Source organism: Gorilla gorilla, chromosome 23 (assembly GCF_029281585.2).
Source record: "Gorilla gorilla gorilla isolate KB3781 chromosome 23, NHGRI_mGorGor1-v2.1_pri, whole genome shotgun sequence".
Lineage (NCBI taxonomy): Eukaryota > Metazoa > Chordata > Mammalia > Primates > Hominidae > Gorilla > Gorilla gorilla.
In genome coordinates, this window is record NC_086018.1 from 36,667,710 (window position 1) to 36,695,311 (window position 27,602).

Consider the following 27,602-nt stretch of genomic DNA (forward strand, 5'->3'; position numbering starts at 1 on the left):
AGAAGAGGCGATATGAAAAAAAGAAAAATTAAAATAACAAAAAAGTTAATATATTTGAGCATATAAAAACAACTCTGACTTTAGGCCAGGCGCAGTGGCTCACACCTGTAATCCCAGCACTTTGGGAGGCCAAGGCAGGCAGATCATGAGGTCAGGAGATCGAGACCATCCGGCTAACACGGTGAAACCCCGTTTCTACTAAAAAATACAAAAAATTAGCCGGGCATGGTGGCGGGCACCTACAGTCCCAGCTACTTGGGAGACAGAGGTAGGAGAATGGCGTGAACCCAGGAGGCGGAGCTTGCAGTGAGCCGAGATCACGCCACTGCACTCCAGCCTGGGCGACAGAGCAAGACTCCATCTCAAGAAAAAAAAAAAAGGTCGGGCGTGGTGGCTTACGCCTGTAATCCCAGCACTTTGGAAAGCCAAGGCAGGTGGATCACGAGGTCAGGAGATCGAGACCATTCTGGCTAACATGGTGAAACCCTGTCTCTACTAAAAATTAGCCTGGCGTGGTGGCGGGCGCCTGTAGTCCCAGCTACCAGGGAGGCTGAGGCAGGAGAATGGCATGAACCTGGGAGGCGGGGCTTGCAGTGAGCTGAGATCACACCACTTCACTCCAGCCTGGGTGACAGAGCAAGACTCCGTCTCAAAAAAAAAAAAAACAAAAAAAAAAACAATGCTGACTTTAGCATCTGACAGACTTTTTAGTATAACCCTCAGTCATACAATCAGGAGTCCCCAACTCCAGGGCCATGGATGGGTGTAGGTCTGTGGCCTGTTAGGAACCAGGCCGCACAGCAGGAAGTGAGTGGCAGGTGAGTGAGAGAAGCTTGTCTGTATTTACAGCCACTCCTCATTCCTCACATGACTGCCTGAGCTCTGCCTTCTGTCAGATGAGCTTCAACATTAGATTCTCACAGGAGTGCAAACCCTATTATGAACTGTGCATGCAAGGGACCTAGGTTGTGTGCTCCTTATGAGAATCTAATGCCTGATGATCTGTCACTGTCTCTCAGCACTCCCAGATAGACTGTCTAGTTCCAGGAAAACAAGCTCAGGGCTCCCACTGATTCTACATTATGGTGAGTTGTAGAATTATTTTATTACATGTTACAATGTAATAACAGTAGAAATAAAGTGCACAATGAATGTAATGCTTTTTTTTTTTTTTTTTGAGACAGAGTTTCACTCTTGTTGCCCAGGCTGGAATGCAATGGCACAATCTTGGCTCAGTGCAAACTCCGCCTCCTGGGTTCAAGTGATTCTCTTGCCTCAGCCTCTCAAGTAGCTGGGATTACAGGTGCACGCCACCAAGCCTGGCTAATTTTTGTATTTTTAGTAGAGATGGGGTTTCACCATGTTGGTCAGGCTGGTCTCAAACTCCTGACCTCGTGATCTGCCTGTCTCAGCCTCCCAAAGTGCTGGGATTACAGGCATGAGCCACCGCACCCGGCCTGTAATGCTCTTGAATCATCCCAAAACCATCCCCCCCATCCCAGGTCTGTGTAAAAATTGTCTTCCATGAAACTGGTTCCTGAAGCCAAAAAGGTTGGGGACTGTGGATGAAATGATTATTTACTGAGTACCTACCATAAGCCAGCAGCATGCTCATACTCGGGACAGGAAGGTGAACTAAACCAGACTTGGTCCCTGCCCTCAAGGGGCTTACATCTACTGGAGGAGACAGGACAATGAGACAATTACGTAAATCATGAGTTATAACTGTCATCACTACTTCAAAGGGAACAACACTGTAAGATGACATAATAGTGTGTTTTGACCATACAAGGAGATCAAGGTGCTAAAGGAAGTTAATTAGATAAAAGGGAGCAGGGCCGGGCACGGTGGCTCATGCCTGTAATCCCACCACTTTGGGAGGCCGAGGCAGGCGGATGACAAGGTCAGGAGATCGAGACCATCCTGGCTAACACGGTGAAACCCTGTCTCCACTAAAAATACAAAAAACTAGCCAGGTGTGATGGCGGGCACCTGTTGTCCCAGCTACTCTGGAGGCTGAGGCAGGAGAATTGCTTGAACCCAGGAGGCGGAGCTTGCAGTGAGCCGGATCACGCCACTGCACTCCAGCCTGGGCAACAAGAGCAAAACTCGGTCTCAAAAAAAAAGAAAAAATGGGGAGCGGAAATAATATGCCATCCAAAATGTACCATCCAAGCAGCGGGAAGTGAGGCTGGAAAGGTAGGAAGTGCCCAGACTGTGCTGGCCATCAAAATAGCACTAGCTACATGTGACAATTAAGTCCTTGGAATTTGGTTAATGTGACTGAATAAGTAAAATTTTAAGGCTGAATGCAGTGGCTCATACCTGTAATCCCAATACTTTGGGAGGTGGGGATGATGTCACTGCACTCCAGCCTGTGTGACAGAATGAGACCCTGTCTCAAAAAAATAAACAAAAGGCTGGGCGCGGTGGCTCACGCCTGTAATCCCAGCACTTTGGGAGGCCGAGGCAGGCGGAGCACGAGGTCAGGAGATCGAGACCATCCTGGCTAACATGGTGAAACCCCATCTCTACTAAAAATACCAAGAAAAAAAAAAATTAGCTGGGCTTGGTGGCGGGCGCCTGTAATCCCAGCTACTCGAGAGGCTGAGGCAGGACAATGGCATGAACCCAGGAGGCGGAGCTTGCAGTGAGCTGAGAGTGTGCCACTGCACACTCCAGCCTAGGCGACAGTGCGAGACTCCATCTAAAATAAATAAATAAATAAATACCAAAAAAAAAATTAGCCTGGCATGGTGGCGGGCGCCTGTAGTCCCAGCTACTTGGGAGGCGGAGGCAGGAGAATGGCGTGAACCCAGGAGGCGGAGGTTTCAGTGAGCCAAGATCGTGCCACTGCACTCCAGCCTGGGAGATAGAGCGAGACTCTGTCTCGAAAAAAAAAAAAGTAAAATTTTTTTAAAGTAAAGCAATAAAAGAATGGCTACTCCATAGATAGAACAGCCAAGAGTAAAATTTTAATTTTAATTAATTCAAATTTTGGCCAGGCGCAGTGGCCCGCACCTGTAATACCAGCACTTTGGGAGGCCGAGTCAAGCAGATCACCTGAGGTCAGGAGTTCGAGACCAGCCTGGCCAACATGGTGAAACGCCATCTCTACTAAAAATACAAAAAATTAGCCGGGCGTGGTGGTGGGTGCCTGTAATTCCAGCTACTCGGGAGGTTAAGACAGCAGAATCGCTTGAACCCGGGAGGCCGAGATCACGCCACTGCAACCCCAGCCTGGGCAACAGAGTGAGACTCTGTCTTAAAAAAAAAAAAATTAAATTTTTAAATGGAAGCAGTGCAAATTTAGAAATACTGATTATATCTTGAAATAGTAATGTTTTGGACATATGGAGTTTAAAACATTACTCAAATTAATTTCACTTGGCTTTTTTTCTTTTTTACTTTTTAAAAAATGTGGCTACCAGAAAATTTCAAATCACATATGTGGCCTGCTTTATGTTTCTATTGCACAATGCTGAGCCAGATTGTGAAGATTTTAGTTCTAGGATATGGAAGTCTCCCCTCTTTTAATGCAGGGTGGTGTAGTTGGAAGAGAACTGCGCTTGGAGTCAAAGACCCCTGGGTCCTGCCCCTCACTGGATGGATGCCCTGATACACCCACTAGGCAGCCGGTAAACTCCTTGAACGGCCTAAGTTTCTGCACTTATCAGACGGAACCAATAACACACGCTTTTAGGACTCTAGGAGATCTGGAGTTGATTCTCCAGTAGTTCTCTGTCCCTTCCTCACAATGCGACCTTTAAGTAGTCCCTGGGCCTCAGCTTCCCTTGCTTGTAGAAGCCGCCATAAGGGCAAGGGGAGGGGGCAGGCTGCCAGAGGTGGGTCATGGTGTGTCTGTCCGTCCGTCTTACCTGAAAGCATCGGCGGAATTTGACGAACCCGGGGCCGGTCCCGCCACGGGTCCCTCAGGGGACCCCGCAAAGTTCTGGGTCGGCCCCCGACAGCCGGTGCTCCCAAACTCACAGCAAGGGGTGCCCTTTCCCTTGTGCTGGGGGAGGAGGAGGGGAGTTGGGGAGAGGCCCATTTTGCTACTCTGAGTCCAGGCGTTCTCTAGGCAACGCTGGCGCGGTCTCCACTTTCCCGTTTCGCATAACAATGGAACCTTCGTGAGCCGCCGCGTTGTCCGCGAGATGCCGTTTCCATGGTGACAGCCGGGCCGGGGGCCCAGACCAATGTGTCAGTGGGGAGGGTGAGTGCAGGTCCTGGTCCTAGAGGCATGAAAAGGACCCCAGAAGACACTGCCTTTGTATAATCCGTTTACTATCCCGAGGTGATTCACAGAGTTTCTGGGGATTGGCGCAGGCTGGCGCTGGGAACCCCCGCGCCGGTTACCCCTTTCCTCGGTGGTAGAGGCCGGGCGGGGCGGCGCATGCGCGTGGCGGGCGGGCAGCAGGAGGCGGGTGGGTCAAGGTAGCTCTGGGCTACAGGGTCCTTGCTGGGGGTTCGGGGAGCGCTTGGACCCCGGCTTCTGGGACGCGTCAGGTACGTCTCCGAGTCCGGCGTCGCCGGCCAGCGCTGCCTGGGTTCACTCGGGGGCCCGAGCTGAGTAGGACGTCCGGGCCTCGCCTGGAGAGAGGCTTCAGGAGGGCCCGGGGAAGGGGGCGGAGGCCGGGCGACCCCGGGCGGTGGCCGCCCTCCTCTGTGTGTCTCCGCGGTTGTGAATTGGGGCGGTAATTCCTCCCCGTAGGTCGCCGTGAAGGTGATTGCATGAGATCGTGCGTGTGAACGTTTGTTGACAGCTGTTACTTGAGTCCGACAGCCCTGGGGGCCGTGCACCTGCGTAACATGGCTACCTCTGAACTCCTTGGGGGACACGTATACCTTTGAGAATCCGATGAAAGCCAGAGATTCCGCCCTTGTTTTCTTAGAATTAAAGTAAGATAATATATTTTATGGCCTGTTGCAAACGGAAAACCTTTACACAATGATTAGTGATTAGTATCAGTATCTGTGGACTGGGGAGGCTCTACTTACTTGATCCTCTTCCCAGGGTCGTTGTGAGGATCAAGTGCACAGCTTCCTATAAACACTAAAACACTATAACATCTTGTGAGCCAGGTACTATTATTATTCCTCAGTGCAAAGAAAGAAGCCGAAGTCCAAGGGGGATAAATGTTGGAGTCCCACTGTGGGTGAGCCGCAGAGTGATCATTGGAAGCCAGGTGCTCCCCCTTCACTTCCTGTGTGCGGAGCACGCTCGCCCCTGGAGTTTCACTAGAAAGAAGGTTGCCATGGCCCAGGGGGACAGCTTGTACCTCAAGTGCACGCGGATGCCCCAGAATCCCAGGATCTCAGCTGAGCTGTTTGTGGATTATTAGATCTAACTTAAAAGGTAGCTAATCCAGACCCTTCCTCATCTGTGATATATGGATGACAGCTCCCAGCTGTAGTGTTACGAGAATTAGTGCGGTCATGAGTGAGGTGCCCAGTTAAAGCCCGAGAAGTAAAGCAGCTGGGCCAAGGTCTAGCAGGCAACTGAAGGGCAGAGCCAGGCCCCTAAACTTGTTGTGTCCAGCCCATGTGCTCAGGCCCAGTGCAGTTAGCATCAGTGGGGACCTGACTTATTTCTCCTTCTTCAAATGTCTCTAGATTTTAGGCATGCTGGGGGCTGCTTTTTAACTGTGTTTTGTTTACTCTGTTCATAAGTAATACATGAATATATTCTCATTGTAATAATTCATTAAATCTCGAGTATATTTAATATAATTTTATATTGTACCATATGAAATTGTCACAATTTGACCTTTTTTTAACCTATAAAATGACAATTTCATTCAAGTCAGTCATCCTATTCCCTTTTTCAGGTTTAACCACTATGAACAGTTTGGCGTAGCCTTCCAGATCTCTTTCTTTCTGTTCTATTTTTTTTTTTCTTTGAGATGGGGTCTTGTTCTGTCACCCAGGCTAGAAAGCAGTGGTGCAATTTCAGCTCACTGCAACCTCCGCCTCCTGGGTTCAAGCAATTATCCTGCCTCAGCCTCCTGAGTAGCTGGGACAACTGGCGCACACCACCACAACCGACTAATTTTTGTATTTTTAGTAGCAACAGGGTTTCACCATGTTGGCCAGGATAGTCTCGATCTCTTGACCTCGTGATCTGCCCAACTCGGCCTCCCAAAGTGCTGGGATTACAGGCATAAGCCACCGTACCCGGCCTCTTTCTTTTTTTTAATACACACATATATTACTTTATTTTATTTTATTTTATTTTTTTTGAGATGGAGTCTGGCTCTGTTGCCCAGGCTGGAGTGCAGTGGTGCGATCTCGGTTCACTGCAAGCTCTGCCTCCTGGGTTCACGCCATTGTCCTGCCTCAGCCTCCTGAGTAGCTGGGACTATGAATAGATGGGACTACAGGCTCCTGCCACCATGCCAGGCTAATTTTTTGTATTTTTAGTAGAGACGGGGTTTCACTGTGTTAGCCAGAGTGGTCTCAATCTCCTGACCTCGTGATCCGCCCGCCTCGGCCTCCCAAAGTGCTGGGATTACAGGCGTGAGCCACCGCGCCTGGCCTATTCTTTTATTTTCACTTTGTCTTATCATATGGGGGAAATACCATACACGTCATTCTGCAACCTGCATTTGCAGTGTTAAAGCATGTCAGAAGTCTTTCAGGTTAGTTCATATACAGCTATCTCACTGTCTTTAATTGCTATTTACAATTTTATTTTTATTTTTATTTTTTGAGATATAGTCTCACTTTGTTGTCCAGGCTGGAGTGCAGTGGCGCAATTTCTGCTCACTGCAACCTCTGCCTCCTGGGTTCAAGCAATTCTCGTGCCTCAGCCTCCTGAGTAGCTGAGATTACAGGCACACGCCACCATACTGGGCTAATTTTTGTATTTTTAGTAGAAATGCGGTTTTGCCATGTTGGCCAGGCTGGTCTCGAACTCCTGGCGTCAAGTGATCCTCCTGCCTTGGCCTCCCAAAATGCTGGGATTACAGGTGTGAGCCACTGTACCTGGCCTACCATTGTTTTTTTTTGTTTGTTTGTTTTTTGTTTTTTTGAGACAGAGTCTTGCTTTGTCACCCAGGCTACAGTGGCACAATCTCAGCTCACTGCAACCTCTGCCTGCTGGGTTCAAGCCTCAGCCTTCTGAGTAGCTGGGATTACAGGCGTGTGCCACCACACCTGGCTAATTTTTGTATTTTTTAGTAGAGATAGGGTTTCATCATGTTGGCCAGGCCAGTCTCAAACTCCTGACCTTAAGTGATCCACCTGCCTCAGCCTCCCAAAGTGCTGAGATTATAGGCGTGAGCCACCGCACCCGGCTTAGGCCCACAATTTTATTATAAGAATGTGCTGGCCGGGCACAGTGGCTCACACCTGTCATCCCAGCACTTTGGGAGGCCAAGGCGGGCAGATCACAAGGTCAGGAGATCGAGACCATCCTGGCTAACACGGTGAAACCCCATCTCTACTAAAAATACAAAAAATTACCTGGGTGTGGTGGCAGGCGCCTGTAGTCCCAGCTACTCGGGAGGCTGAGGCGGGAGAATGGTGTGAATCCGGGAGGCGGAGCTTGCAGTGAGCCGACATCGCACCACTGCACTCCAGCCTGGGCGACAGAGTGAGACTCTGTCTCAAAAAAAAAAAAAAAAAAAAGAATGTGCCACAAATTATTTGGCTACACCCAAATTGTTTGGATTGTTTCTTATTTTTTACTGTTATCAACAATAGAGAACATTGGGTGTAAGCATGTCCAAGTCTTTCTGGAGTGTAATATTTTAGAAGTAGAGTTGCTGTCCAAAAAGTGTACACATTTACAATCTTGCCAAGTTTTGAGTGCCCTTGAAAGAATTATAGCATCTTCTGATTCCACCAGTAATAACAGTGTCTTTTTCTTCACATCCTCATCAACCATGGGTATTATTCATCTTTTTAATTTTTGCCAATATGATGAATGAAAATGCATTTTTTTAACTTTTTGTTTTTTGAGATGGAGCGTTGCTCTGTCACCCAGGCTGGAGTGCAGTGGCGTGATCTTGGCTCACTGCAACCTCTGCCTTCCAGGTTCAAGCGATTCTCCTGTCTCAGCCCCCCGAGTAGCTGGGATTACAGGCTCATGCCACCGCGCCTGGCTAATTTTTGTATTTTTAGTAGAGACGGGGTTTTGCTGTGTTGGCCAGGCTGGTCCTGAACTCCTGACCTCAAGTGATCCACCTGCCTCGGCCTCCCAAAGTGCTGGGATTACAGGCATGAGCCACCACACCGGGCCGAAAATGCATCTGTTAATGATGTGCCTCACGTTACTAATACAAGGATAAGTATATACATGTGTATATAGACACACACACACCATATGTATATACACATATACCATATATGTGTGTGTACAGGTACATACACACACACACACACACACGCAGACACATATACACCTTCTGCCAACTGATCATGGCTATGCACCTTGGGAAAATTGGGAAACTTCCCCAAACCCTAGCATTTTCATCTTTATTTATTTATTTATTTTTGAGACGGAGTTTCACTCTTGTTGCCCAGGCTGGAGCGCAATGACACGATCTCGGCTCACTGCAACCTCCACCTCCTGGGTTCAAGCGATTCTACTGCCTCAGTCTCCAGAACTTTATTCATGGATATTCCTCCTATTTTATTCTTGTTGTGTCCTTTACAAAAGATTATAGACATAAGATTAATGCTTTCCCCTCTTCTAACCTCTTTCTCTTCTCCAGCAGAAACAGTGCCAGGGCCTTACAGTGTGTTTTGGATGGTGACACAGCATCAACCCCCCTCTGCATCTTGGTCCCCACCCCGTCCCCTCCACTACCAAGCTGGAAGCACTCTGGTTTGTCCAAGTTCTAAAGTGCTGTGCCCAGGCCCAAATGCCATCCCCTAAGTTGCTGGTCTATGATTGTTTTTATTTTTATGATTTTATTTTAGTTTATTTTATTTTTGAGACAGAGTCTCGTTCTGTCACCCAGGCTGGAGCGCAGTGGCGTGATCTCGGCTCACCGCAACCTCCACCTCCCTGGTTCAAGCGTTTCTCGTGCCTCAGCCTCCCAGGCAGTTGGGATTACAGGTGAGCACCACCACTCCCAGCTAATTTTTGTACATTTTTAGTAGAGACAGGGTTTCACCATGTTGGCCAGACTGGTCTCGAACTTCTGACCTCAGGTGATCCACCTGCCTTGGCCTCCCAAAGTGCTGGGATTACAGGTGTGAGCCACTGTATGATTGTTTTTAATTCAAACACATAACTACCAGGAAAGCTGTCATGAGCACATAACCCCAAATACCTTCATTTATTTATAAATTATATATACATATACTTATGTATTGTATGTTTTACATACATTCCAAAGAAGCTTCATAACTTTTATCATTAATTTTAGTGAGATCAATTTCTCCCTTAATGAAAACAGCCTGGAAGTTTTTTTTCCTGTTCTCATTGGATACATATCTTGCTGATTGTGATGGATTCATACTTTGAATTCTCTTTTAATGATAATGGATATAAAACCTTGTTTCAAATAGTCTTGAAAAGATACCAACCCCTCCTCCTGCCTTTTTTGGCCCATTTCTTGTCAGATCCAATTAACCCGTTACTGCTTTTATTTCATAATGTAGTGAAGGAAGACCTTACGCCCAGGAGGAGCAGTGAGAGGTCGGCTGTTTTCTTTTTGCTCACTTGTGCCGTCATTGTTGTTCTCTTCAGTCTATGTCTTCTTAGAAGGATTCTTTGTAAGCTGTGTGCGTGCTATAAATTAAAATTGAATAATATAGGCCAGGCGTGGTGGCTCAGGCCTGTAATCCCAGCATTTTGAGAGGCCAAGGCGGGCCAGTCGCTTGAGCTCAGGAGTTCGTGACCAGCCTGGGCAACATGGCGAAACCCCGTCTCTACAAAAGACACAAAAATTAGCTGGGCCTAGTGGCGCATGCCTGTGATCTCAGCTACTTGGGAAGCTGAGGTGGGAGAATCGCTTGAGCCTGGGAGGTCGAGGCTGCAGTGAGCCGAGATCACGCCACTGCACTCTAGCCTGGGCAACAGAATGAGACTCTGTCTCAAAAAAAAATAAAAATAAATAAATAAAATAAAAAATTGGGTGATATATGGGGAAAAAACACTAACCCCTGTTTTACATCATATACAAATATTAATTCAAGATGAATTATAGTCACAAATGTGAAATGTAAACAATAATATTACCAGAAGTTAACAAAAAATATCATCATGACCTTGGGGTAGGCAATTTTTTTTGGGGGGCGGGGGACAGAATCTCACTCTGTCACCCAAGCTGGAGTGCAGTGTCATAATCTCAGCTCACTGCAACCTCTGGCTCCTGGGTGCAAGCAATCCTCCCACCTCTGCCTCCTGAATAGCTGGGACCACAGGCATACACCACCATGCCCAGCTAATTTTTTGTATCTTTGGTAGAGACAGGGTTTTGTTTGCCATGTTGCCCAGGATGGTCTTGAACTCCTGGACTCAAGTTATTTGCCTGCCTCTGCCTCCCAAAGTGCTAGGATTTATAGGCATGAGGCACCATACCCAGCCTGGGGTAGGCAAACATTTTAAAAATACAATACAAGCACTAATCATTAAGAAATAATAATAAATTGGGCTGGGTGCAGTGGCTTATGCCTGTAATCCCAGCACTTTGGGAGGTCAGGAATTCAAGACCAGCCTGGCCAACATGGCGAAACACCATCTCTACTAAAAGTACAAACATTAGTTGGGTGTGGTGGCAGGTGCCTGTAATCCCAGCTACTCAGGAGGCTGAGGCAGGAGAATTGCTTGAACCCAGGAAGCAGAGGTTGCAGTCAGCTGAGATCACATCACTGCCCTCCAGCCTGGGTGACAGAGTAAGACTTGATCTCAAAATAAATAAATAAATAAATAAATAAATAAATAATTGGATTTCATTATAATTAAGAACTTCTGGCTGGGAGCTGTGGCTCACACCTGTAATCTCAGCACTTTGGGAGGCCGAGGCAGGTGGATCACGAGGTCAAGAGATTGAGACCATCCTGGCCAACATGGTGAAACCCCGTCTCTACTAAAAATACACAAATTAGCTGGATGTGGTGGTGCGTGCCTATAGTCCTAGCTACCTGGGAGGCTGAAGCAGGAGAATCGCTTGAACCCGGGAGGCGGAGGTTGCATTAAGAAAGCAAAAAGAGGCCGGACGCGGTGGCCACACCTGTAATCCCAGCACTTTGGGAGGCTGAGGTGGGTGGATCACCTGAGGTTGGGAGTTCGAGACCAGCCTGACCAACGTAGAGAAACCCTGTCTCTACTAAAAATACAAAAATTAGCCGGGCGTGGTGGCGCATGCCTGTAATCTCAGCTACTTGGGAAGCTGAGGCAGGAGAATCACTTGAACCCGGGAGGTGGAGGTTGCAGTGTGCCGAGATGGCACCATTGCACTTCAGCCTGGGCCACAAGAGCGAAACTGTGTCTCCAAAAAAAAAGAAAGCAAAAAGAGGTCGGGCGCAGTGGCTCATGACTGTAATTCCAGCCCTTTAGGAGGCGGAGGCGGGTGGATCACTTGAGGTCAGGAGTTCGAGACCAGCCTGGCCAACATGGCAAAACCCCATCTCTACTAAAAACACAAAAATTAGCTGGGTTTAGTGGCAGGAGTGTGTAATCCCAGCCACTCGGGAGGTTGAGACAGGAGAATCTCTTGAACCTGGGAGGCAGAGGTTGCAGTGAGCCAAGATAGCACCACTGCACTCCAGCCTGGGTGACAGAGCGAGACTCTGTTTCAAAAAAAAAAAGAAGGAGAAAGCAAAAAGAAAAAAGTGGGAGAAGATATTTTCAGTACTGTACATATATACAGTAGTGAAACTTGTATCCAGCGTATATAAATACCCTTACAAACCCTTACAAAATGAACATGATAGACAGCTCAATTTTAAAAAATGGCAAAAGAGGGCTGGGCGCGGTGGCTCATGCCTATAATCCTAGCACTTTGGGAGGCTGTGGCGGGCAGATTGCTTGAGGTCAGGAGTTCGAGACAAGCCTGGCCAGCATAGCGAAACCCTGTCTCTATTAAAAATATAAAAATTAGCTGGGCATGGTGGTGTGTTCCTGTAATCCCAGTTACTCGGGAGGCTGAGGCAGGAGAATCACTTGAACCTGGGAGGCAGAGGTTGCAGTGAGCTGAGATTGTGCCACTGCACTCCAGCCCGATGACAGAGGGAGACTCCATCTCAAAAAAAAAAAAAAACAAAAAAGGCAAAATACATGAATAAGCATGCCACAAAAAAATCCATATATGTCCAAGGAGTATGTTAAATGATGCTCAACTTAATTAGTTATTTGGGAAAAGCAAATTAAACAATGCAACACCATTACATACCTGCCAGAATGGAAAAGATGAAAAAGAAAGTGCCGGATATTGACAAGGATCTCTTGCAAACTGCAGATAGGAGTCTAAATTGGTACAATGACTTTGGAAAACCATTTGGCAGAATCTGTTAAAGCTAAATATATGAATGCTCTGTGACTCTATAGTTATACCCCTAAGTATGGAACCAGAAAAGTGTACATATGCATGTAGATATACATGCTCAAGTCTTATGTTCTTAGCAGTAGTTTTTTTTTTTTTTTTTTTCTTGAGACAGGGTCTTGCTCTGTTGCCCAGACTGGAGTGTGCAGTGGTGATCATAGCTCACTGCAGCCTCAAACTCCTGGGCTGAAGCAATCCTTCCACCTCAGCCTCCTGAGTAGGACTACAAGGGTACACCACCACGCCTGGCTGATTTTTCAATTTTTTGTAGAGATGAGGTCTCATTATGTTGCCTAGGCTGGTCTTGAACTCCTGGCATCAAGTGATACTCCTGTCTTGGCCTCCCAAAGTGCTAGGATTACTGGCATAAGCCACCATGCCTGGCCTAGCAGCACTATTTTTGATGGTCAAAAACTGGAAACAGGCCGGGCGTGGTGGTTCACACCTGTAATTCCAGCATTTTGGGAAGCTGAGGCAGGCAGATCACTTGAGCCCAAGAGTTCAAGACCAGACTAGGCAACATGACGAAACTCCCATCTCTATTAAAAATGCAGAAAATTAGCCAGCATGGTGGTGCGTGCCTGTAGTCCCAGCTACCCATGAGGCTGAGATGGGAGGATCACCTGAGCCTGGGAGGTCGAGGCTACAGTGAAGAGATGGTACCACTGCACTCCAACCTGGGGGACCAGAACGAGACCCTGTCTCAAGAAACACAAAACAAAACTGTAAACAGCTCAAATGTCCATCTTCTGTAGACAAGTAAATTTTGCTATGTTTATACAATAGAATATTATCCAGCAATGCAAATGAACAAACTATAACTACACACAGCTGCATGGATAAATGTCAGAAACATGACGTTGAGTGTGAGAAGCCAGATGCAAACGAGGACTCACTGTGCAATTCTGTGCATGTACAGTGGCCAGGTGAGGCTTATGGAGTGCTGAAATGCTCTGTATCCCAATCTGGAGGGTGGTTTTAAAAAAATGTTTTGAGCCAGTGCGTTGGTTCACACCTGTAATTCCAGCACTTTGGGAGGCCAAGGTGGGCAGATCACTTGAGGTCAGGAGTTCGAGACCAGCCTGGCCAACATGGTAAAACCCTGTCTCTACTAAAACTACAAAAATTAGCTGGGCATGGTGGCACACACCTGTAATCCCAGCTATTTACAAGGCTGAGGCACAGAGCAGGGCTCTGTCTCAAAAAAAAAAATCATAAATAAAAAATAAAATTTTAAAAATATTTGATTTTAATTTTTTTAGAGATGGGGGTCTCACTGTGTCACTCAGGCTGGTCTTGAACTCTTGGGCTCAAGCAGTCCTCTCACCTTGGCCTCCCAAAGTGCTGGGATTTCAGGTATAAACCACCACGCCTGGCCCTGGAGGGTGGTTATACTTGTGTAGTAAAAACTCATGAAACCTTACACTTATGATTTGTGGTAGACTTTTCTGTATTAATGTTATATATATATATATATTTTTTTTTCTTTTTTAACCTTTTTTTTGGTAGAGACGGGTCCTGCTAAGTTGCCCAGGCTGGTCTTGAACTCCTATGCTCAAGTAATCCTCCCGCCCTGGCCTCCCAAAGTGCTAGGATTACAGGTGTGAGCCACTGCTCCCAGCCTAAATAAAAAGTTTGCTTCTCCCCTCCTTTTCTGCCCAAAAACCAGGGTGTTATCAGGAAATCTACTTAACTAGGCCTAGGTGAATTGCAATAGGTTGCATTATGCTAAAAGTAAATGTACAGGTTGGGGGGGTGTTGTTGTCAGCTCCGCCATGTCGTGGACCTGCCCCCTTTTCAGGACACCTCAGGTCACCTTCCATAACAGAAGAGGTAACGTGACATATGAGGGGCACTGTTGACAAGTGACACTGGTGACAAGTGAGGAGCACTGTTATCAATCTGGAAAGGAAATATAAGCATAGCTTTACTTATTTATTTATTTATTTAATTTTTTAATTTATTTTTGAGATAGAGTCTTGCTCTGTCACCCAGGCTGGAGTGCAGTGGCGCAATCTCGGCTCACTGCAACCTCTGCCTCCTGGGTTCAAGCAATTTTCCTGCCTCAGCCTCCCAACTAGCTGGGATTACAGGCACCCGCCACTATGCCCAACTAATTTTTTGTATTTTTAGTAGAGACAGGGTTTCACCACGTTGGCCAGGCTGGTCTCAAATTCCTGACCTCTTGATTCGCCCGCCTCGGCCTCCCAAAGTGTTGGGATTACAGGTATGAGCCACTGTGCCCAGCCATTTCTTTCTTTCTTTATTTTTTTTTTTAGAGACAGGGTAATGCTCTTTGACTCAGGCTGGAGTGCAGTGGCATGATCATAGCTCACTGGAGGCTCAGACTCACAGGTTCAAGTGATCCTCCCACCTAAGCCTACTGAATAGCTGAGACTACAGGCACGCACCACCATGCCTGGCTAATTTTTGTATTTTTTGTAGAGACAGGGTTTTGCCATGTTGGCCAGGCTGGTCTTAAACTCCTGGGCTCAAGTGATCTGCCTACCTCAGCCTCCTGAGTCACTGAGACTGTAGTTGTGTGCCACCATGCCAGGCTAACTTTTTTTTTTTTGAAACATGGTCTCTCACTCTGTAGCCTAGACTGGAGAGCAGCAGTGGACCACAGCTCACTGCAGCCTCAACCTCCCTGGGCTCCAGCGACCCCCCAGCCTCAGCTTCCCAAGTAGTTGGGACTACAGGCATGCGCCACTGTGTGCCACCCAAAAATCTTAGCATACCGCGTAGCACAAAGGGAGCGTTCAGCACATGGGAGCTATTACCAGGCGTCTTAATCCATTTTGTGCTGCCGTTACAGATTACCACAGACTGGGTAATTTATAAAGAAAAGAAGTTTATTTGGCTCACAGTTCTGGAGACTGGGAAGTCCAAGAGCATGGTGCAAGTATCTGGTGAGGGTCATCCTGTGTGAGGCAGAAGGCTCACATGGTGAGCAAGTGCATGAGACAGACAGCATGGCAGCAGAACTCATCCTTTTGCCAGGAACCCACGCCACAGAAAACTAACCTACTCTATGACAGTGGCATTAATCCATTCATGAGAGCAGAGCTCACATGGCCCAGTCACCCCTTATACTGTTAAACAATGGCAATTCAATTTCAACATGAGTTTTGGTGGGGACATTCAAACCATAGCACCAGGATCATTAGTAGCCACATGATAAAATGTATGTCTTCAAGATTTGAAGACAATGGCATAAGGTCAGTGATCCAGCTGCTTGTACCCCTGACTTTTTCTGACCCTAGGAGAAGGGAGCATTGGCTTTGCTTTCATCAGGCCAAAGATGCCTTTCTTTGGGAATACGTTCAGTCCGAAGAAGACACCTCCTCGGAAGTCGGCATCTCTCTCCAACCTGCATTCTGTGAGTGTCGGTACTGGGGTCGGCCGGGTGTGCAGCATGAGTTGAGTGCTGAGCGTGTCTCTGAATGGAAAGTGTGGTCCTCCAGAGGCATCGGTGCAGGAGGGCATCCTTTCCGTCCATATCATTGCTATTGCGGAAAACATTTTTGAAGTCTTGTTTGGGAATGATCGTCAGAGCTTGTTTATCCAAGAACCTAAGAAGACAATCTCATTATGATATTTGACCCCAAATACCCAAATTTTTTTTTCTTTTTTGAGATGGAGTCTCGCTCCCGTCCCACAGGCTAGGGTGCAGTGGCGCGATCTCGACTCACTGCAACCTCCACCTCCCGGGTTCAAGCGATTCTCCTTCCTCAGCCTCCTGAGTAGCTGGGATTACAACTGCCCGCCACCATGCCCAGCTAATTTTTGTACTTTTAGTAGAGACAGGGTTTCACCATGTTGGCCAGGCTGGTCTCGAACTGCTGACCTCAGGTGATCCACCCGCCTTGGCCTCCCCAAGTGCTAGGATTACAGGTGTGAGCCACTGCGCCCAGCCAGTATTATCCAATTTGACTTCTACTTTATTCTGTGACCTTTTCCTACAGAGCTGGCTATGCAGACTGGCCATGTCTTCACAGAAGGCGAGTGGGGTTGAACAACAAGGCTGTGGGGGCTGAGCATTCACTCCAGGTTTCAGGTCTTAAGAGTCTGTTGTCTCCTGTTCCCAGTGAAAATCATGGTGGGGGCAGCCCCACTGTGGCCAGAGCTGGGCATTCTGTGGAGCAGGCCAGGCAGAGGCTTAGGATCTCAGTTTCTGGTGCCCCCAGGCCTGAGGCTCCCTTTCCTCACTGCCATGTGTGAGAGATGCAGATACACTTGGCGGTCCCTCTAGGACATCCTCTGTCCTAACGCCACACAGCGTAAGAGCAGCAGTGTGCTTACATGACGTCTGTCTCTGACCGTGACTTGAAGTCGGTCCTCCCCTACGTTGTTTTCCACATGCTGACAGGTACTTGTAAGCCTTGGTACTTGTAAGGCCTCCACAGCGCTCCATATGGTCACTGGTGGATTTTATTAGTTCCCTGTTATTATAGGATAACGACCCAGATCTTGGGAGCAGCACAAATGACCCTTGGTGGCCTCACTCCAGCTCTCCTTCCCGCCCTTGCCCTCTGCACACCCTGTGCTGCAGCCGCCCAAGCCCCGTGTGAACCTCCTCTGCGCACGCTACTCCTTCTGCCTAGAATGTTTAATTCTAGAATCTAGAATATATTAATTAAAGAGCTATTGATTGATACCTTTCTATGTGCCAGGCACTCTCCTAAGCACTGGGCATGAAGAAGTGGATGAAGGAGGGGAGAGAAAAACATCAAGTCCCTGCTTTCATGGGGCAGATACTTTAATGGAAGGCTACGGAAAATAAGCAAATTTATATCAGATGGTGATATGTGCCAGACAGCAAAACAAAGCATAGGCCTGGGAGGGGGTGTGGCTGAGCACTGGGGACTGAGCTGTCATTTTCAACAGGGTGGTCAGGAAGGCCTAACTGAGAAAGGGACATTTGAGCACTTACCTGAAGGTCTCCCTGTGTTGAGCCGCTATTGAGGGCAGAGCTGGTCATACCCATCCCTGGATACCCAGTACCGAGTCCTGAATCGGGGTGGGTGCTCAGTGAGTTGTAGAAATGAATATCTAGGCCAGGTGCAGTGGCTCACGCCTGTAATCCCAGCACTTTAGGAGGCTGAGGTGGGCGCATCACTTGAGGTCAGGAGTTTGAGACCAGCCTGGCCAATGTGGCAAAACTCTGACTCTACTTTAAAAAATACAAAAATTAGGCCGGGCACGGTGGCTCACATCTATAATCCCAGCACTTTGGGAGGCCAAGGTGGGCGGATCACAAGGTCAGGAGTTCGAGACCAGCCTGGCCAATATGGTGAAACCCTGTCTCTACTAAAAAATACAAAAATTAGCCAGGCGTGGTGGCGTGCGCCTGTAGTCCCAGCTACTCGGGAGGCTGAGGCAGGAGAATTGCTTGAACCTGGGAGGCAGAGGTTGCAGTGAGCCAAGATTGTGCCACTGCACTCCAGCCTGGGCGAAAGAGTGAGACTCCGTCTCAAAAAAACCCCCCAAAATTAGCCGGGTATGGTGGTGCATGCCTGTAGTCCCAGCTATTCAGAGGCCGAGATGGGAGGATCACTTGAACCCAGGAGGCGGAGGCTGCAGTGAACTGAGATCGCACCACTGTACTCCAGCCTTGGTGAAAGAGGGAAACTCCATCTCAAAAAAAAAAAAAAAAAGAATATGTAAATTGTACTGTCGCATGTTAAGAAGCAACTCCTCTTCCTCCTAATTGTTAGAATTTTATGTCTTTTCCACAACATATGTAGCTCCATATTAAGCAAATGATAACTTGGGGGACTATTACATTTAAAAAGGATTTTTCACTGGATTAACAGTTTATAGTAGGATTGCTTAAACTATTAAGTGTGAAGTAGGTATAAAACAATTCAATTTATAAATTTCAGTATATATAGCTTTTCTGGAAAACATCTAATGTATAAAACAGTATATTTTTTATCTCACAATTAAACTTTTGCTGTACATCATTTGATTTTATGGCTTTAAAAAAATCATTAAAGGTGCCAGGTAATGATTAGAGAAATGAGTTGTTGGGGTCATATTGTTGGCGGAAGAGGAGCTGGGATGAAGGCGTGTTCCGGGCCTGCTGAAGTTGTCACATAGCATCTCGCCCACAGTTGGATCGATCAACCCGGGAGGTGGAGCTGGGCTTGGAATACGGATCCCCGACTATGAACCTGGCAGGGCAAAGCCTGAAGTTTGAAAATGGCCAGTGGATAGCAGGTGAGCTGCACTTCCTGCCATTTTGTCAAACAAGATTGTAGGAGGAAATCCCCCTTTAACTGGTTCTGTCCTTCCTCCAGAGACAGGGGTTAGTGGCGGTGTGGACCGGAGGGAGGTTCAGCGCCTTCGCAGGCGGAACCAGCAGTTGGAGGAAGAGAACAATCTCTTGCGGCTGAAAGTGGACATCCTGTTAGACATGGTGAGGCAGGTGATGGGGAAGAGAGGCCTAGCTTCTCCTTTTGGGGAGGCTCCACCTCGAGTCACTTAATCCAACAGATATCTCCTCAATGCCAGTTTGGCCAGGTACGTTGCTTTGCATCCAAAGCCACATGCAAGAAACAAGACACAGTTCCTGCCCTCACAGTGTAGAGGCAGGTGGACCGACCGTAAGCGTAATTACATAAGGACCCAGTTGGAGTCTGCACAGGATCTGCACAGCACACGAGGGAGAAGTTATTTCTGTCAAGTTGGGAGAGCTTCCCAGAGGAAGGGATATCTGAGCTGAATGTGGAAGGATAATGGCAGGAATGGAGGTTAGATGAAGGCATTCCAGGAAAAGGGGTAGAGCCGGCTCATGGCTTGAAGTGTCTCATACCAAGTAGGCATTAATCAGTGCCCAGCACAGACCAGCTGAGGGGCTCACACTGCATTAGTGTTGGTTTCTTGTGGCTGTTAAAAATCCAGCAACCCACTGGGCCTAGAGGAGCCTGTGAAGGTTCAGAGGCAGGAGAGCATACACTGTAGTGGTTAAGAGCACACACTCCAGAGCAAAATGGCCTGGGTTCCTCACCCAGCTCTGCTACTGACTAACTGCTCTGTAACTTAATTTCTTCAGCAATAAATGGCATAATAGCTAATTGTGGTGGTGCACCCCTGTAGTCCCAACTACTTGGGAGGCTAAGACAGGAGGATGGCTTAACCTCAGGAGTTTGAGAGCAGCCTTGGCTGCAAAGTAAGACCCCATCTTTTTTTTTTTTTTTTTTTTTTTTTTTTAAAAGGACTAGGCTGGGCATGATGGCTCATGCCTGTAATCTTAGCATTTTGGGAGGCCGAGGTGGACGGGTCACAAGGTCAGGAGTTCGAGACCAGCCTGACCAACATGGTGAAACCTTGTCTCTACTAAAAATACAAAAATTAGCCGGGTGTGATGGCATGTGCCTATAATCCCAGCTACTCAGGAGGCTGAGGCAGGAGAATTGCTTGAACCCGGGAGGTGGAGGTTGCAGTGGGCTGACATCGCGCCACTGTACTCTAGCCTGGGCAACAGAGTGAGACCCCATCTTGGAAAAAAAAAAAGAAAAAGACTGACATTTTAGGCTGGATGTTTTTTTATTTTTATTTTTATTTATTTATTTATTTTAGACAGAGTCTTGCTCTGTAGCCTGGGCTGGAGTATAGTGGCATGATCTCCACCCACTGCCCCACTGCAACCTCTGCCTCCAGGGTTCAAGTGATTCTCCTGCATCAGCCTCCTGATTAGCACCCGCCACCACGCTTGGCTAATTTTTGCATTTTTAGTAGAGATGGGGTTTCACCATGTTGGCCAGGCTGGTCTCCAACGCCTGACCTCAAGTGATCTCCCTGTCTTGGCCTCCCAAAGTGCTGAGATTACAGGCATGAGCCACCACGCCCGGCCTGGATGTTTTTTTTTAAAAAATGAGCATAATCGTAGTATCTACCTGATAGTGAGTTAGTACAAGAAAAGCACCCAGCCTGGCCGACAGAGCGAGACCGTGTCTCAGAAAACAAACAAACCAAAAAACAAAAACAAAAAAACCCTAAGGAGGAAAGTGGCGTTCTATTTCCAGCATTTTTTCCCCTCATCCCCATTATGGGAGCTACAGCTTAGAATCAATTTCAACTCTAATCCCTTAGCCTTACAATCACCAGTATCTGCCTTTGACGTCCTCTGAGACCTGCTCTCCTTCGTGCAGGGAGTGCCATGCCCTCCGGGTGACAGCATGCTGACAGAGTGGACTGTGAATATTCTTCAAGTACTTGTGGTCCTGGGTCATCAGGGGTTGCATTCTACCCAGTTACAGCGGGTTTCCCATCGTGGAGGCCAGCAGCATCAGAGAAGCGGCAGGGGGCCTTTCCTCCGTGTGTAGGACCGGCCTTGCTAACCCGAAACATTTCCTAGAAATGTGCTGCTTGCTAACAGCCGCTGCTTCACTTTCAGCTTTCAGAGTCCACTGCCGAATCCCACTTAATGGAGAAGGAACTGGATGAACTGAGGATCAGCCGGAAGAGAAAATGAAGACCCCAGAGACATTTATTGGGGAGTAGGATGTGGCTGAGTGCTTTTTTTTTTTGGCCAGACTAGCGGATTCAGTCCTGGAAGAGAGTATCATATAATGGGACCCACAGGCACTGGCACCCTTGGGTTGGCAATAGAAGGTGACATGGAATGGAGAAAACCAAGATTCCAGATGGGGATAGTAACTAGAAGGTGCTTCAGATGCACTGCCTGCGGGTGCCAGTCTGAAAACCAGACCGCACAGAGGCCTGGGGCTGCTGATGAGCTTTTTGGTGCTCTCCACACACAAGCTCACAAACACACATGTCCCAGAATAGCTTTGTGGGGTTGTGTTGGGAGAAGTGGCTGGAGTTCATTCTCTCACCCCCTTACGTTGGTGTTTGGCGTGTGACAGCAGTTCTACAGAGCTCTGTGTTGGGGTCATGGATGAGCGGCTCTCTTGGCTCTTAAAGGCAGGCCTCTCTCTTCTTGCCTTTAAAGAATCCTCCTTCCTCACACCTGGCCTCCTCTGGCTTCAGCTTCTCAGCAGCAAGCACCAGCCTTCCACAACTACACTATATTTTTATGCTACTTTCCTGTTTGCACTACTAGTTTTTTATTAAACGATGTTAAATAATCTCTCTGTGACCAAAGTGACTAAAAACAGAACCATGAGTTTCTCAAGAAGTAAATGGAGCTGGCCAGGCATGGTGGCTCACACCTGTAATCCCAGCACTTTGGGAGGCTGAGGTGGGCAGATCACCTGAGGTCAGGAGTTCGAGACCAGCCTGGCCAATAGAGTGAAACCTTGTCTCTACTAAAAATACAAAAATTAGCCAGGCGTGGTGGTGGGCACCTGTAGTCCCAGCTACTTGAGAGGCTGAGACAGGAGAATCGCTTGAACCCAGGAGGCAGAAGTTGCAGTGAGCCGAGATCATACCATTGTACTCCAGCCTGGGTGACAAGAGCGAGACTCCGTCTCCAAAAAAAAAGAATTAAATGGAGCCTGGCCAGGTGTGGTGGCACACACCTGTAATCCTAGCACTAGCACTTTGGGAGGCTGAGGCGGGCTGATTGCTTTAGCTCAGGAGTTCAAGACCAGCCTGGCAATAGCGAAACAAAATACAAAAAAAAAAAAAAAAAAAAAAAAAATTAGCTGGGCATGGTGGTGCACACCTGTAGTCCCAGTCTCTCAGGAGGCTGAGATGGGAGGATCACTTTGAGCCCAGGGAGGCTGAGGCTGCAGTGAGCTGTGATTGCTCCACTGCACCCCAGTCTGGGTGACAGAGTAAGACCCTGTCTCAAAAAAAAAAAAAAAAAAAAGTAACTGGAGCCTGGAGTCTAAGCCTCTGTTGTTCCATCAAAAGACAGAATTGGCCGGGCGTGGTGGTTCACGCCTGTAATCCCAGCACTTTGGGAGGCTGAGGCAGGTGGATCTTCTGAGGTCAGGAGTTTGAGACCAGCCTGGCCAACATGGCAAAACCCCGTCTCTACTAAAAATACAAAAGAAAATTAGCTGGGTGTGGTGACACATGCCTGTAGTCCCAGCTACTTGGGAGGCTGAGGCAGGAGAATTGCTTGAGCCCAGGAGGTTGCAGTGAGCTGAGATCATGCCACTGCACTCCAGCCTGGGCGACAGAGCAAGATTCCATCTCAAAAACAAACAAACACATAAACTCAAACAAAAATTTATATCACACCGCAGCCACCCACACCCACAGGCACCAGAGCACCTGGTATTTATGTGTTAACTCTTACCTTTGTTTGGTACATTGGGGAGATTTACCTGATGTTTTCCCAAAAGACCTGCAAGACACTAATTTATTCCTACCAAGTAAAACATGGCTCAGGAAAATGAAACTGGATCAGTGTCTCTCTAAAACAGCCCAAGAAGCAGGCCAAGGAGATGGACAAGGAAGATAAATCTTTGGCCCTGGTCACAGGCCGAATTAAGAAATCCGGCAAGGTGGGGCGCAGTGGCATAGGCCTGTAATCCCAGGACTTGGGGAGGCTGAGGCAGTCGGATTGCCTGAGTCTCGGAGTTCAAGACCAGCCTAGGCAACACAGTGAAACCCTGTCTTTATATATATATGTATGTGTGTGTGTATGTGTGTGTGTGTGTGTATGTGTGTATGTATATATACATAACACGTATATATGTATACGTATGTGTATATATACATATATACACATATATACATATATATACATATATACACATATATACATATATACATATATACACACACATAAAATATATATTATATATAATATATAACTATATATAGGCCAGGTGCGGTGGCTGATGTAATGCCAGCACTTTGGGAGGCCGAGGCGGGCAGATCACTTGAGGTCAGGAGTTCAAAACCAGCCTGGCCAACATGGTGAAACCCCGTCTCTACTAAAAATACAAAAAATTAGCGGGGCGTGGTTGGTGGTGCATGCTGAGGCAGGAGAATCGCTTGAACCTGGGAGGCGGAGCTTGCAGTGAGCCGGGATCACACCACTGCACTCCATCCAGTCTGGGCGACAGAGCCAGACTCCGTCTCAAAACAAAGCCACCACCACCACCACCAACAACAAAAAGCTAAAATCTTACAAAAAGCGACCTGTTTCACTGTCCCTTGGGCCTGCGGTGATGGTGGGCCTGACTCCATTCGTCTTTAAACATCTCTATTCCCGGCCACATCTTTGGCCACCTATGCTCGAATAAAGTGTTGTCTTGGAGCCTGTTGTAAATTTAAGAATAAACTTTTGTTAAAAAAAAAAAATACAGTGGCTCATGATCTCTTGAGTTGTTTTCACTCAGCCACTCCTACCTTAGCTGTGAACTTAAAGTAAAACAAGCCCCCAGAATCTTGCCAGAGTCAGCCCTTTGATCTTTGTTCTCCCCTGAACTCTATTACCTGGAATTAAAACAACGCATTTGAAAAAAAGAAAAACAAGCAAGTTTCTGAGCTCACCCTAAACCCGCTGAACAGAATGACTGCGGTGGCGCCCCAGAACCTCTCACAGGCCTCTCAGCTGCTGCTAATACCCGCCGAATCCCCGACGCCCGGATAAGGCCTGGGCTGCCGGACCAGCTGCGGGCACTGGAGGACCCGGGGCTAGAGGGCGCCGCTCTCGCCCGGCTCGCGCCTCGGCTCCCGGAAAAGCAGCTCTGTCCGCCGTTCGGCTGCGCTCACCTCCTTTCCGCTTCCGGTGTCCCCTACAGTCATGGCTGCCGCCGTCGCTGCTGCCGGTGCAGGGGAACCCCAGTCCCCGGACGAATTGCTCCCGAAAGGCGACGCGGAGAAGCCTGAGGAGGAGCTGGAGGAGGACGACGATGAGGAGGTACTAGGGCCTCGCGGGGTGCAGAGCGGGAAGCGGGCCCGCTCGTGGGTGTGGGATCCGCGTGGTACGGGATCGGAGCGAAGCGGCTGCTTTGGGAGGCGGGGTTAGGGGCCCTGCTGGGCCATGGGTGCCCTAGCTCCAGTGGGGCTCGGCGGCTCCCAGTGCCGCAGCGGGGCCAGGAATGGATGTCGCTTTTTCGGCTAAGACCCGCGTCTACTCCACCACAGCTAGATGAGACCCTGTCGGAGAGACTATGGGGCCTGACGGAGATGTTTCCGGAGAGGGTCCGGTCCGCGGCCGGAGCCACTTTTGATCTTTCCCTCTTTGTGGCTCAGAAAATGTATAGGTAAGGAACGAGGGCAAAGGCACTGGGTACGTGCATGGGATGGTCATGGTGCTGTGAAAGAACACGGGGTTTGGAAGCAGCAGACCCGTGTTGGGTGACCTTGGGCTTGTACCCTATCCTTTCTGAGTCTTAGTTTTCTCTTCTGTAAAATGGGGATTCTTACCTGGCAGGGGAGTTGTGGGGGTTATTTCAGATTGTTGGAGATAATTAATGAATAAGGAGCTTTGTAAGAACTCAGGAGAATGTTAAACCGCCATCACTAGATGATACAGCTACCATAGCTGCTCCTCCTGTCTCTGGTAGGAGTATGGGGTAAGGAGCGGGTAGAATACGTTTATCAAAAACATTGGAGTATGTAATGTGAGAGGTTTGGTTACTGGGTAGTTCTTGCCTGTTTTGTTTGCATGTCTTCATGCTCACCCTCTGGGGATTTTCCTCTGCAGGTTTTCTAGGGCAGCCTTGTGGATTGGGACCACTTCCTTTATGATCCTCGTTCTTCCCGTTGTCTTTGAGACGGAGAAGTTGCAAATGGAGCAACAGCAGCAACTGCAGCAGCGGCAGGTGAGCCCAGACCTTGGGCTTTTTGCCAGTGGTGGAGACGCAAGTTATTTCACTAACACATTGGTCCCCAACCTTTTTGGCACCAGGGACTGGTTTCATGGAACACAGTTTTTACATGGATGGTGGGTTGGGGGTGGCCGGGGGTTGGGGGGGGTTCTGGATGATTCAAGTGCATTACATTTATTGTGCACTGAATTTCTATTATTACATTGTAATATATAATGAAATAATTCTATAATGTAGAATGAGTGGGAGCTCTGAGCTTGTTTTCCTGCAACTAGACAGTCCTATCTGGGGGTGATGGGAGACAGTGACAGATCATCAGGCATTAGATTTTCATAAGGAGCTTGCAACCTAGATCCCTCGCATGCACTGTTCACGAGGGTTTGTGTTCCTGTGAGAATCTAACGCTGCTGCTGATCTGACAGGAGGTGGAGCTCAGGCAGTAATGTGAGCGATGGTGAACAGCAGTAAACACAGATGAAGCTTTTCTCACTTGCCTGCTGCTGATCTACTGCTGTGTGGCTCAGCTCCTAACAGGCCATGGGCCAGTGCCAGTCCACAGCCCAGGGGTTGAGGACTCCTGTTGTAGCACCTGAGTTGACCAACAGTTAATGTGTGGGTGGGGATTGGGATCGGGCCCATGCTCTTTTAGTTGTCTGACTGTGCTTTCAGTATTATTTTTGTAGACGTTGGCCCCATCAGGTATGGTGAGAATAAGCTCTCTAGGCCTGTATGATGCCTTACACCCCTCCTTTTCTTTTCCAGATACTTCTAGGACCTAACACAGGGCTCTCAGGAGGAATGCCAGGGGCTCTACCCTCACTTCCTGGAAAGATCTAGATTGTTATTGCTGTTTGAGCTGTCTCAGTGGGATAAGTTTGAAATTCAAGTGTTTGAACTGCTGATAATTTGGATTTTTTTTTTTTTTTAACTTTGGCACATTGATCTATCTAAACCTGGTGGGGAGAATTTATCCCCACATTGTCTCATGGAAAGACTCAACTTGCAACTGTGCCCTCCACACTATCCTTACTTCTGTCTCCACTCTGATACCAGAGTGCAGCCATGCAGACGGTTATTCCAGCTCTGGTCACCCGACTCCTTTCACCAAATTGCTCCTAACTGGAAGATCTCTCACTTTCCCCTTGTGGGGTAGGAACCGATGCCAGTGGGAGGGATGTGCCCCTGACCATTAACGACTGCTTTTTTTTTTTTTTTTTTTTTTTTTTTTTGTAAAGAATGGAGTTGTTGGGGAGGGACGTGCACACAATGTGAAACAGACAAAATGCATTACACCTGTAGTGTAAAGTGGCCACTATGAATCCCTATGTATGAGAGGAGGGAGGCAGGCTGCAGCTTCAGCCACAGAATGGGGACTATGGAAGACAGCAGGAGCTCATTTCCTCTGCACATTTTGGCTGTTAGACCTGTGTGTGTGTTTAAAAAAACAGAAGTCAGTGCTCACTTTTTGTATTTAAATATTAAAAATGATTCCAACTGAAAGTGTCATCCTAAGTACCTTGAAATGAGACCACGTCAGAGACATGTACTGCCCCTCACATTTTCTCACCTAAACCAGCAGCACCTCCATCTTAACAGCCATAGGCCCAAATTGTTTCCAAGTGAAAAAATTCATTTTTAGCCAAGTACTTCATAGCAATCTTTGCCCTGAATTTAGGCAGTCACTTTGAGATCCATCAGCCTAAAACAAAGGATTGGGTCTATGTACTTCTTTAGTCTATAATGACACTGTGTAATTATAAAGTATTTGTAGGGAATAACATAATACTGATTTCTGGGGAATAGGAGAGGGGGACAGAATTTTTTTTTTTTGCCTGAGACCAGGTCTCACTGGAGTACAGTGGTGTCATTTGGGTTCACTGCAACCTCTTACCTCCCCTCCAACTTGGCCTCCTGGGTAGCTAAGACTACAGGTACACGCCACCGTGGCCAGCTAGTTTCTTGTATTTTTGGTAGAGTCAGGGTTTCGCCTTGTTGCCCCAGATAGTCTTGAACTCCTGAGTTCTAGCCATCCACCCGCCTCCGGCCTCTCAAAGTGCTGGGATTATAGGCGTCACCCACCACGCCCAGCCAGAGTAAACCTTTTGTGTGTTTATCAGATCAACCAACACTACAATCTAGGTGGTATTGTTCCCATTTTACAGAAGAGGAAACAGCCACAGAAAGGTAATTGGTCAAGGCTGCAGAGTTAAGTGCTAGACCTGGATTAAAATCCAGCCAGTCCAACTACAGAACACTGCTGCTGTGCGTTCGGGATGGTGGGGCTGGGCCCAGGCCCGCTGGGTATACATGATCTTTCACTTGTTAACTAGGGAAAAACACTAGTCACCAGTGTGGTACAAACTTGTACTTAGGTGGATTCTTCAAATTGTCAAGA

General features: G+C 47.8%; 2 protein-coding genes across 9 annotated transcripts in view; one reads left to right on the forward strand and one right to left on the reverse strand.

The window, feature by feature from the left end:
• The window catches only part of FAM227A (family with sequence similarity 227 member A), a 71,436-nt gene extending 67,162 nt beyond the window's left edge, over positions 1 to 4,274 (reverse strand). Inside the window, exon 1 of the mRNA XM_055374650.2 lies at positions 3,879 to 4,274. The gene's annotated coding sequence lies outside the window, so the exon portion shown is untranslated. The remainder of the gene's footprint in view (positions 1 to 3,878) is intronic.
• A 117-nt stretch (positions 4,275 to 4,391) lies between these two features.
• On the forward strand, positions 4,392 to 26,707 carry CBY1 (chibby 1, beta catenin antagonist). 8 transcript variants are annotated; one of them, XM_019018508.4, is made up of 8 exons: positions 4,397 to 4,509; positions 13,287 to 13,426; positions 15,767 to 15,882; positions 18,620 to 18,725; positions 24,176 to 24,294; positions 24,522 to 24,640; positions 25,084 to 25,201; positions 25,970 to 26,707. In XM_019018508.4, the coding sequence occupies exons 2-8, from the start codon at positions 13,336 to 13,338 to the stop codon at positions 26,042 to 26,044; spliced, it is 744 nt and encodes a 247-aa protein (XP_018874053.1). In that variant the 5' UTR covers positions 4,397 to 4,509; positions 13,287 to 13,335; the 3' UTR covers positions 26,045 to 26,707. The 8 variants fall into 8 exon arrangements, with proteins under 8 accessions (XP_018874056.1, XP_018874053.1, XP_004063525.1 ...); XM_019018511.4 differs by lacking the exons at positions 24,176 to 24,294; positions 24,522 to 24,640; positions 25,084 to 25,201; positions 25,970 to 26,707 and adding exons at positions 4,715 to 4,902; positions 18,806 to 18,924; positions 20,905 to 21,600 and having other exon boundaries at positions 4,392 to 4,509; XM_055374654.2 differs by lacking the exons at positions 4,397 to 4,509; positions 13,287 to 13,426 and adding an exon at positions 14,737 to 15,412.
• The last annotated feature ends 895 nt before the right edge of the window (positions 26,708 to 27,602 follow it).

Excerpts from the sequence above, each read along its gene's own strand:
- CBY1 (XM_055374654.2), top strand. The coding sequence starts at position 15,205 with ATGCGCCACTGTGTGCCACCCAAAAATCTTAGCATACCGCGTAGCACA. Across the intron at positions 15,883-18,619 it reads CTCTCTCCAACCTGCATTCT|TTGGATCGATCAACCCGGGA; the intron begins GTGAGTGTCGGT and ends TCTCGCCCACAG. Across the intron at positions 18,726-24,175 it reads AAATGGCCAGTGGATAGCAG|TCATGGCTGCCGCCGTCGCT; the intron begins GTGAGCTGCACT and ends TGTCCCCTACAG.